Source organism: Vanessa atalanta, chromosome 7 (assembly GCF_905147765.1).
Source record: "Vanessa atalanta chromosome 7, ilVanAtal1.2, whole genome shotgun sequence".
NCBI lineage: Eukaryota > Metazoa > Arthropoda > Insecta > Lepidoptera > Nymphalidae > Vanessa > Vanessa atalanta.
Window position 1 is genome coordinate 4,447,135 of NC_061877.1, and position 12,070 is coordinate 4,459,204.

The window sequence follows — 12,070 nt, forward strand, 5'->3', positions numbered from 1 at the left end:
GCAATCACGATAAACAACAAAGATTGCGTAACATGACACACTAGCGATCGTATAATGACTGTAAATTAGAAAATTATCCCGGTACAATTTTGTTTCTAACCTAATATAATTATGGTTGTTAAATTATCACTCTGTACGTGGCGATATAATTTAAATATAGTTCATAAAATACGAGCTGCATTAGTATCAAAATTATATTTATTAAAGAATTTGTATCGTCAGACACGATAGTGACATACCCACGTTCTCATTCGCACCATTGGACCTAATTGAAACGGAGTCGTCTTCAGGTGATGATGGTCGCATTGGTTCGTCGGGCGGCTCGTCTTTTGGTATAGGTGGATGCGTTAATGTTGGAGTTTCAATTGACGTTTCAGGCCTAAACCGTCTTACAGAAAGTAAGGGTGATATTCTTGGTGGAGAAGCTTCAACGGCTTCCCGTTGATCGCGAGCATCACGAAGATCTCTTGCATCCCTTATTTCACGCAGGTCTCTAGGCTCTCTATTATCTTTAACATCTCGTAATTCTCTATGGTCTCTAGAGTCTCTATGATCCCGCGGGTCTCGCGAATCTCGAGTTTCTCGTATCAAGTCTCGTGGTTCCCTTTCGCGTTCTCTGTCTCTTTCTCTATGCCCACCCAAATCTCTCGTTTCTCGAGATTCTCTATGACCTTCTCTTATATCTTTACAATCCCTTTCACGGATTTCACGACTTTCTTTTGCTTCCCTCCTTTCTTCTTTGTCGCGTGTGTCTCGCTCGTCTAACCTTTCATGCGATTCTGTACATTCCCTAATATCTTGTTGTTGGCACTCCTCCATCGGTTCCGGAACGTTCCTCGTGTCAATGCCGGCTGCGCTAAGCGTAGTCATTTCAGCTAGTCCTTTGACCTTGAAAATAATAAGAGTACGTTACTTTGATGTCAATATACATCACAAAGTTTAGTGCAATAAAAATTTAAATATTTAAAAATTATTAATAAATAAACAGAAAGAAGACAAAACCAATTATTTCAAAACAATTTAATAACTAATTCACCTGTAGGCTCTCAGCAGTTTTAAGGAGAGCAGGCAGTTGGCAATATTGGACGTTAACCTCGCCCTTGTACATGAAGTCTACGAGCGTTCGGAGCTCCTCCAAACCCACGTCCTTGAGGATCACGATTGGATGACGTGAAGGATGGTCCACAAATAGCGAACGGAAGTAAGATGAGCACGCTGATAGTACTACCTGAAAAAAAAAACTTATTTGATTAAAAAAAAAAATAAGTATATTAATTTAGATAGATTAAATATATTAGGTATTATTTACGTCACATCATTTTCGCTAATAATAATTAATTTTACTCAGCTTTTGCTCTGGAAAGAAAAGTATTAATTGTTAAGCAAACTAACGTGACAATAAGCATTGGTCAATATCTGATTGGTTTTTCCACGTTAGGCAGCAAGTGTGACTCACAAATCAAGTCAAACCCTTCAAAAGTATCAAACAAATGTATTAAATATTCTAAGCTTTTTAACTCATGACATAAAGATTTTTTTTATTCTCTATAATATTTTTATAATAACATCTTATTTTGTATGTCTTGTTTCCGAATTTTTATTTGTGAAATATGTTTTGAACAGGTGTCCCTTCAAGAGTTACAAAAATATTTCTATGACCTAAAGCTATGCACCAAAGCTAGCTACATAAGTAGGGAAATACAGGGAACCTTGCCACCTGGCCTGCTCGGCGCCAGATCATTCTATAACAAAGACTTATTGTATACACCCGCTTGACGTATTCACTTACGCTAATCATCTAATATTTGCCAATAAGCGACATAATTTTTAATTGGAAACCTTTTTGGCATTCATATCTTCCATTAATCTTATTATATGTGATGTACAATAATTTTCTTGATGTCCCTATGTGGTATACCGTATATAAAAGAAGACGCATTTGAAGTTCCAAATAAAAATAACTTATTAATAAACAAAACAACATGGACTTCCTATAAATATATTTATCAATTCGGTCACTGAAACTATGTCTAAATCTATACTGCCTTTATGGTCTTAATTTAACTATTTTTGATAGAAAAAAATGACGTACAGATGAGAAATACATATTCTCATTATATCGAAAAAGAAAAGAAAGATCGTTCTACAAATATGATTGTTTAATTGATTGCTTATAATGTAAATGGCAATTTTAACCATCACTATAGGACTTTCACGGACTTGTTACTTTTTTAAATACCTACCTTATGAGCCCGGATGGAGGCACCTTCGGAACAGGCGAGCGTGACGTCCACCAAGCTTTCGTCGTGTAGCAGTTGGCTGAAAACGCCGAGCAAGTTGCTCTGATGATTGTTCCACCTCAGGCAATAGTGCTCACTTCCCATGTCTGAGCTAGCTCCCGCCGCTGTCAAATGAAAAGATTTATTAGAATATCAATAGGAGTAATTGACTATCTGGCTTCCGTTAAAATCAATATTATATTTTGTTTTTAAAAGTATTACACAGTAGTCATTAACATTATTACTAATATTATTAATAATACACATTTATGGCAAATAATGACCGGTCTCTGTGCTTTTAAAGTTACGTCGTACATTCGACCAGGGACTTGTCAGGAACGCATTCTCTTAGCGACCAGAATTTAAAATGAGAAGCCCAATAAGCTATGATCGAAATTAAATTAACTAATTTTTTTTATCATTAGTTATGAGCCTCTACATTTTATTTTAGTATAAAATAGAAAAACGTATGATATTTTTTAATACAAAATGGACTAGGTCGGAAATTCCACAAAAATGTGCGAAAACTTAAAAATAACTCTTAGAAAGAAACAATTACGTAAATAAACTAATATTAAATCAAATATTTCATCGGATTTGGCTAATGAACAAGTGCTTAGTGTTACCAAAGTCTACGTAATAATCTAACCCAGTTTATAAAAGGTTAGAAGTTTCTCAGAGAAGGATTTTATTAATAAGAACGGATAGATAAATATGAAATATTTACGCACTTGTATAACAATAAATGTTTTTAAAAATGGAAGGGAATCATCATGTTATGGTGTATCATAATAAAGACATAAATAGATAAAAAAAATAGCATGTGCCTTTGTGTGTGTGAGTAACAATCAACGCAAGAATGATATCTAACAGTTAGCAGGTAATTGGTAGGTTTGGATGTTTGCCAAATACATCCAGCATATATTTTATTATCAGGCAAAGATAAAATAAAACTTCCTATTTTCTGATTCAATTATGAACAGTTCTGGTGTTTTTATTAAAAAGCATTAAGTACTACTGTTTATAACAGAAGGTGATTACAAACATAATTATAATTTCATCAAGATGTATATTTAAAATTGAAACAGATAATATTCGAATTTTAGTTGCAATCGATTTTTGAAAGATCTTTAAACAATATACAAGCAAATGATTCAGTTAATATTTGGAACGGAAATATAGAAGAAATGGCAGGCGTAGGAAGCGAACATGACGTCGGACTTATGGAAGATACCGCAAATAGCTGTATAATAGACCTTATCCGCTACAGATAGTACTTTTCTATTCTTTATTCGTAGATGTAGAGAACATCGTTACATTAAAAATATTTATGCATTTTAATATTGAACGTGACACGATAACTTGCCGTTTCCGAATTGTGGTAAGAAAAACGCTCGGTGCCATTTCTAAAGTCTCTCTATTCCAAGTCTAATGTTACGTCAACATTCAACGTCATTAGCAAGAACATTAAATACGAACTTGTTTGAATTAGTACATTATTTTTGTTTGAAAATCTTGTGCGTAATTAAACAATATACCTACAAGATTTTTGGATATGGTAGAGTTCTTTGTTAGTAAAAATTTAAAATTATTTAATGTGCTCTAGCTTGGAGATTATTTTACAAAAAAAGTTATTAAAAATTAAGGCGTATCCAGTATAGTATCTACTTTATTTGCTTCATGTCTGTGTTTTTTCTTCCAAATATGTATAATATACTAGGTATATATTTTTTAAAGGACCTTAAAGATAAAATACCAAGTTACCAATGCTCACAGTTAGTAGTAAGACGGTTATAGATCAACGGTCACACGTCCTACGCAATTTGCGATCTAAAATACTTTTAACTACTGTTGTGATTTTTAGATGATTACGCAATAATTGCATATGATTTTAATGCACTTTTTATTAATAATTAATATTGAATTATTGTTATATTATTCGTTTAATCTGTGACTAATGTTATATTACATTAGCTACCTGTAGAATCTATATAATCTGGATTAAAACTTTTATGTCGCGATACATATTATAACTCCAATGTTATATACCTACAAGGCGCAGGTCAATAAAACTTCTAGTCGCCATGTTTTTTTTCGACAATCTTCGACATATTTCAAAAAAATTGCGTTAAATCCTAATACACTCGAATTATAAACCCTCCTTATGAATTCTTCTCCAGATTCCTTCGGTGAAAGACGAAAATTCGATCAGTAGATTTTGAGTGTATAACATTCAGACAGGTTTTGTTTTATGCTATGTAGTGATTGGAAAGCTGAAACTTTTTTCTCGCTATGCAAGTCCAAGTAACAATGTTTAGTATAATTAAATCTTTAATAATTACATTTTCATCTTTTTGTATCGAGCAATGTTTGTATAGCCAAAAAAAATTACCGATTTTCAATTTGTCTAATGTCACGCATACTTTCAAAATATGTTTTGTAGTACGTCTCTAAAGGCTGACAATAACATAATATATTTTTTGTTCCGTTCCGAGATACAAATTAAAGTTTTTGTTTGAATCTAATCTGTGCAGTAAAAATTAAGTTTTGATTAAAATGGCATATGTCATAGACATCTTTAATACCTTATTAGGAAAACAAGTAACAGTATATCTATCCTCATACCCATCGTTACGCATTATATTGTAACTCAAGTGTACAAGTAAGGGACATAACAGCCTGTAAATGTGCGTGCTAAGGAACTCACAAGCATCGCTCTAATGCGAGTAATGAATACACATGTGACATAAATATTGTTAAAATAATTTAAAGACATTTTTTATTATAAAAACTTATCAATACGCACTGATATTGCATATAGTCGATGTCTCTTTTATTACATTTTCTATGTTATGATTGACCAATAACGCTGGTTTAAACATTAAATAGTAAGTAACATCTACAAAGTAATCACTATTTTTCCTCATACATCCAGGCCCCAACAATAACCGAATGTCACTTTTTATTTCGCGTTGTGTGTACACAGTTGTAAAAAAAATAGTTAAAATAACATACTTGAAAAAGTTGATGACATAATACGTAAATCATATTTCATTTTGTTGTAATCCTTCTAAGATAAAATAAATTATAGTCTACGACGATGAAAATATTCAAGAAAATTATACTACACACGTTTTATTAGTTGAACTCAATGAAACCGTGAAGAAAAAGCAAATTATGTACATAATTAAAAAAAAACACCTGATCGAGCATAAATTAAGAACGCATTAGTCTTTGCCTCGAATAGAGCAGTATTGCTATAAATTAAACCGCGTGTATTCAGTTCTTATCAGCACAGGCCTATTTCCTGCACGAGTTACGACTGATTAATAATATGCCCGCTCGCATGCGAATATCTGACCTGATTCATGCGGTCCACGCATAAGAAATTTACTAGTAACAATGCAATAGGACCTCAACCTTCTTCTTATCATTTTCAATTAATTTTAATCTTTTAAAGATCTGGTGTGGCCAATGACATATTTTCGTAGAGGGCTATTGAATGAAAAACTTTTTATTAATAATTAATATTGAATTTATTGTTATATTTTTCGTATTCTATTTAATAAAATGGAATGTACGTAACAAAATCATTGAACTACTTATTTTCGACAGATTACAATTGAAATCTAAAGATCATGCCCCTTAGTATCCATTGATTTTTAATTAAAATGCACATATTTTTTAAAATAAAGTAAACGTTAAATAAAAAAACTGTTTAGTAGACAATTGTCTTTTTTAACTTTGAATTGTCACTTTAAATAATTTTGCATGGGTATATTTTATACTAACTGACAATAAATTTATTTTATTAATTGGTTAGTATCTATTCATAAAGTATGACATAAATACATATAATTTATCTTCAAAGTCTTATTCATAATTTAAAAATATATCTTTCAAAATTGTTGATATTGCTGTAAAACATAGACAGACTCATATACTTCACGTTAATATTATAGTTCTTTGAATACCGTTTCGCACCTCCATGCGGGAAGATAAATATAGTCGTGAGTGTATTTAAATGTAGTGTGCGCATACGCGTGCGGGCGCGACGCAGTCAAGATCAAGGGCGTGCGATTGCGCAAGAGCTGGCTGTCGCACCGCACTGCAACTCGGTGTGATGTCATCCCGTCTGCGCTCCCCCCCACACCTCTCATCACGATCGTTTCAGAAAGGCCGCGGACGCGGAACGTTCTATTTTTAAATTTTGTAGCAACTAGCCGGCCTTAGCACTATCAACCTTAATATCAATTTTTGCCTAAGCACTAATTGGGCTAGAGACTAATTTAAGTGTTAAAAAAAATATTAAGGAAGTCTTTAAGGTTAGACAGGTAGGTATTATTAAAAAATATTCGTCGATTGAATTTTTCACTGCTTAATGATAATTTCGTTACATAAATTAATTCGTAGGTATATACTTGAACACGAATATGCAAAAAGGACTCGAGTAAATCATTGCATTTCCTGCTAAGCATTCAACGCGACCTTGTCTTGGGAAATCACCTTGTGCTTTTATAACCTATCATTTGTTATCGAGCGATAATATTTAGTAACTACCTATGTAGGTATCTCGACACGTTATATAGGTATCAATATTCGCGATGACTATTGAAATCAAATTCATAGATATAACGAGAGTTACAATTTTCGTTAGACAGAAAATACTGACAACCAATTTAAATCTTGCGATAATAAAATTTATATATTGACAATACGTTTTTAATGTTCATCTTTAAAATTTGTTACGTATATACTCGTATCCATTAATGTACAGGCAAATAAGACTTGCTTGCCAACGAGAAATAATTATAAAAATAAATATTGTATTTCCTTTTAAATATACTTACAAATACTTCTATATACATTTAATGTCTATTTATAATTGTTTTTACGCTGTTTTTATTCGGAAAATCCTAAATAAGTTGTTTATTTAATAAGCTTATATCCCATTGGTTTTTCTAAATATTATGATATGCCAATAAGATTTCAAGGCGTTATACATAGTAGTAATAGGTACATACGAGTTTAGATTGCCATTATTATTATGATAAATTAAAATAAATAATAATTAAATAATTAGTTTTAGGTAACATTTTAATGTTATTTATTTATTCTCAATGGCATTCTATTTTTAAATTCAGTTTAAAAATAAAATCCATTTCGAAATCTAATTTATACTAATTTAATAATTGCTTGTAAGTTTTATGTGCGAAATCGAAAACGTTCTTACCAATAAACTTCTTTAAGCGCCAAAACGGTAAATCGTGCGCAGATGTCTCGAAAACGTCAAAAACACAATACAATTACAAATGCTAAATTGCTCTTAAAAACTCATAGCTTAATTGATTTTCAATGATAGTATAGGTAATGGACATATCATGAAAACCGATGTCCCTCAAAGAAGTAGGTAAATGGATGGCTAGTTATTTAGTTGTGTTTGACCTTCGCCGCACAATAGAGGAGCTGGCGTGCACGGCGTGTTTAAGGATGAGGACATAACATCACAAAATGCATACTATATTTGTATACTTAGCTGTAAGGCAGCGCCTGCGTAACTATTATGTAATTTTATATCCGTGTTTTGATATCAAGACAACTTATTTATTTTTTATTATTAAAAATATTCTACTGTATAAATTATTGAATGCGTATGAATCGTACCTAAATATAAGTGACGGAGTCTGTTATAAAATTATTTTAGATATTTATTGAATTATTTTGATTCGTATATAATCTGCTTTGGAATAGAGGTTTGTGATCTTGCCCTAAATCTACATAGATCATTGCAGTTCGCATGTGGCTACACTAATAATTATAAAGCTGATTTCATAATTGTTACTATGATTTTCTCTTTTAATCGCCAGTCTAGAAATATATCAAATGCTTCTCAAAGTTTTATTGAATATCATTTTATTTATCATGAATTTATCTTTTATTAATTGTTCCTACTTCTCTCTTGAGAAACTTTCCTATCTAAGAGTGTAGTTGAATGGGACTACTTATGATTGATAATTTCTTAAACATGCTGATCGATTAAAGATAACAATTTTCATCACTAGTAACGCCACGCATCTACGATCTCTAAACTTAAAATATAAAAATATTGTTAAAAAAAAAAGAAAACAAATAGCTTAAGTATAAAGAGGTTACTGAAAAAAAAAAGGTTTTAATTTAATCTTAGAAGAAACTCTGCCCAATAAACAAGTTTTGATTTAGAATTTAGTATGTACACACTTTAACTAACTTTTGTTCTGGTTTTAAAAAAATCCTTTTTGTTATTGTTTTAAAAACTATCTATAATGTCTTTAATTAATATTCACTAGCTTTATTGCACTAAACTGCGTATGAAAACCATGCTGTTTATCTAATAATTGTGATTTAACTTTTGATTTAAATACCTTCGCTCCAATACAAAAATGGTTCAGGACAGGAGCAAAAAAGCCTTTACTAAACTTTAATCACGTCAAGCTATTTCTTTTTTTGCCAGCTACGAAGTAAATTCTAAAGCTAATAGAGGCAGCACTAACCACAACTGTATGGAATTAGCCTTAAGATACACGCGCAGCGCTGCGCGCGCTGCGTGGGGATCAAGGTCGTTTGAAATAACGCACACACTACATGCTAGCCATATTACTTACGTATCTCTAAACTTGCCTACCGATCGTAACTACGTAACCCGTCGGCTGGACATCCGGTCGCGCCTAAAAGAGCTCTCGAATGCGATAAATACCGAAATGTGCTGAAAACTACCAAGGTTACATGTGCGCATCACCAATGAGCATATTGTTATCTTAGGTGATATTCATAATACAGTAATAAGGACAGCGTTGTATTAGAGCACGTTTGTGTGTAATTTACACATTTATGTACCTATGTTTAAGTTTAAGCATATAGGTTGGTTTGATTTAAATAGTCGACCGATAACTCTTTCAACGTAATGAAAAATTCTTGTTGATTTTTTTCATTAGATTTTAAATTTAGAATCGGTGTTTGTTTTATGTACATATATGCAGACATAGACGAACTTTCAACTATTGTTATTTAAATTTGTAAGCATAGTATTAGTTAGTAGTTATATATGCAAAATGTTTCACATGACAAAGCTGTCTGCAATCGGATTCGTAGTACAATCAAAGTGCAATATTTATAATAGAAAATAAAATTAGCTTATTAGTTAAGTTTATTATTTTGAATTTGTATGTTGCTCTTAGTGGCGTGAAAACGTTTAACAGCATTGCAATTTGTTATTAAGAACTTAGTAAAGTAGTTAATAAATATGAACCTGTACCTGATCCACCTGTACCTACTGTTGTACGTCTTACAACAGAACCCCCATATATTCTCCTTTAATGAACTATCCTGTAATATCCCTAAACATACTGACCGATAGATTGGATATAGGCAATGGGTATGCCATTGCAAATTCCAGGTAGTGCGAAACGACGCGTATTTTTGTTAATACATTAAAAGTACTGCCACTTGAATTATTAATTATTGATGTTATTATTTATTAATTATTTACTACAAACACTACTACTATTGTTTTGTATTTGCTTTTGTTATATGACTATAATGTTCGGCACGCTCCATCTGCTTTTTATTTTACAATCTGAGATGGAAATCACCAATATGATTAGTAAATTTAAAAAAAACCAGCGTCATAAAAATTAATGCTCTCACATTATTGATTCTTAAATGAATAATATATTTTAATGCCCTAACTTAAATTAAAACGTGTAAGCTGTTAGTTTTTAATGTATTGTTTAAAATTACCCCGGTTTAATACGGATTGATAATGCATGTCAGATATTTTAAAGTAAAGTTATCTAGAAGTGAGAAGTGAGCATTAATATAAGCTTCTTTACTAATCAATCAATTTAGACGAAAAATAAACGCGATATTGCTGTCTGTTTATAACAAAGCTTATGAATCATCATTGGTTGTCACGATATTTATATAAAATCCATAAAAAGCATACATTTATACAACTCCTTCGAGCTTAAAAAATAAAAATGTTATATGCCAAAGGAAAGTATATATAACTCCATAAAACCTATTTCAATAGAATTTAATTTATTCAAATCGGTTTACCTTTTTTCGCATAATAGAGGAAAATTCATATAACTCATTGGATAAAACACACGCGACACCTGTATAACTTCCTCCCATTTTTTTTTAAATAGAAGTTTGACAACCAATCCAAAAATAAAGAAAATTATACATCACACGAAAACCGGACTTATTATGATACGGACAGATGTGATGAACATCACCTTGTTAGCTATAAAATTTACCTGAAATACAGTACTTATTACCCTATATTTTAAGAATAATAGACATTGTGAACATTTAATACCTATACCATATCCATAGTCAATATCTGAACGACCAAGTCTTAGATACATATCTATAATACAAACTGTTTTAAGGATAAACTTTTTAATATTCAAGACTCTTCAAGATCATATAAATAAAGGAGTCGCATAACGTGTTTATAACAACGTGCTTTATTATATAGTGATGTAATCTTCTTTACATAGGAACTGTACCATGTAATTAATCCAATCATTGCATATAATCAAACTTTACACAACATAGAATGTAATTCCATTTTCAAAAACATTTCATGATCATATAATTAGTTCGTAATTCAAATTTAAGCTCAAAACAAAAAAGAGTTTTTTTTTTTTTTTAATAAAGTATTAGTCATAATTACATCCAGCTAAAATGAGAATGCCTAGCAATATTGCGTGATAAGATAAGGAATGAGTACATATATGAAGAAGTATGTGAATGGCATTAAGCATAGACGAATTAAAAAGTAATCATTTGTCGTTGTTTGGTCATGAAAAGAAGCAGGAAATATGGCATTTGACTTTAAGAGTTTTGAATATGACTAATGAAGGATAAGAGAGAAAGACCAAAGAAGCTTACAGTTTAGGTGTTAAAATGAAACGGTGATTATGCCTTGATTTATTTTTAATATATCAATGAAATCAATAAAATCTATGTATAAATATATAAATAATGACATGACCGTTTTGAGAATTCCTTAAAAATGATATCTTTGTAATTGAAACTATTAATAATCGGGATTTATTAAAAAAAATTTACCTAAAGAGCAAATAACAAAAAATGCACTGTGGGAAGTAAGCTCATTTAAAACACTGCATGTATACAAAGAATAAGCATTTGTGACTATTAAAGTTCGTATTCCAGACGCACGTAAACGCGAGGGAGGATACGCTGCGCCTACGCAGAATTTTTGCACGATACACTTTCTATCGTCGTCTGACATCGTCGCAATAAATCGAATATTATTGTCCGGAAAACCATGTCAGAGACTGGGCGTGACAACTTCGATTTATGCAGCTTAAGTTAACAATATCAGATTATAAAATTTAAATGTCTATATATGTCATATATCATATTTTATGGCCAGATTCAAAACTACATCCTACATCCGGGTGACATCGTTAAAACATTTGTAATGTCTACATATGTATGTTATATTGAGAATAATATTAAGCTTATGCTTCCTTTCGGCTATTCAGTCAATTATGAATATCAAATTAAAATCATTTTTGTTAATAATATCGTTCTTTGTTTATATTTCCTTTAAAAAAAAAAACAGAAAAACAAAAAATCTGTTTTAAATATTTTTTTAAATAGGTTACCAAAATCAATTTTAAGAAATCATAAAGTGCATTATCATCACAATTTTATGGAATCTTAATCTTATAATTATTATAATATAATCTTAATTATATTGATAATGCCTAATTAAT

At 31.0% G+C, this 12,070-nt stretch overlaps 1 protein-coding gene across 3 annotated transcripts in view; it reads right to left on the bottom strand.

Annotated features, from left to right (window-relative positions):
- The window catches only part of LOC125065506 (protein tramtrack, beta isoform-like), a 52,273-nt gene that overhangs the window by 12,709 nt on the left and 27,494 nt on the right, over positions 1 to 12,070 (bottom strand). For all 3 annotated transcript variants that reach the window (XM_047673165.1, XM_047673166.1, XM_047673167.1), the window contains exons 2-4: positions 2,244 to 2,404; positions 1,037 to 1,228; positions 240 to 888 (exon numbers count right to left, since the gene is read on the bottom strand). In XM_047673165.1, the coding sequence (XP_047529121.1) occupies positions 240 to 888; positions 1,037 to 1,228; positions 2,244 to 2,384 (982 nt within the window). In that variant the 5' untranslated portion in view covers positions 2,385 to 2,404. The remainder of the gene's footprint in view (positions 1 to 239; positions 889 to 1,036; positions 1,229 to 2,243; positions 2,405 to 12,070) is intronic.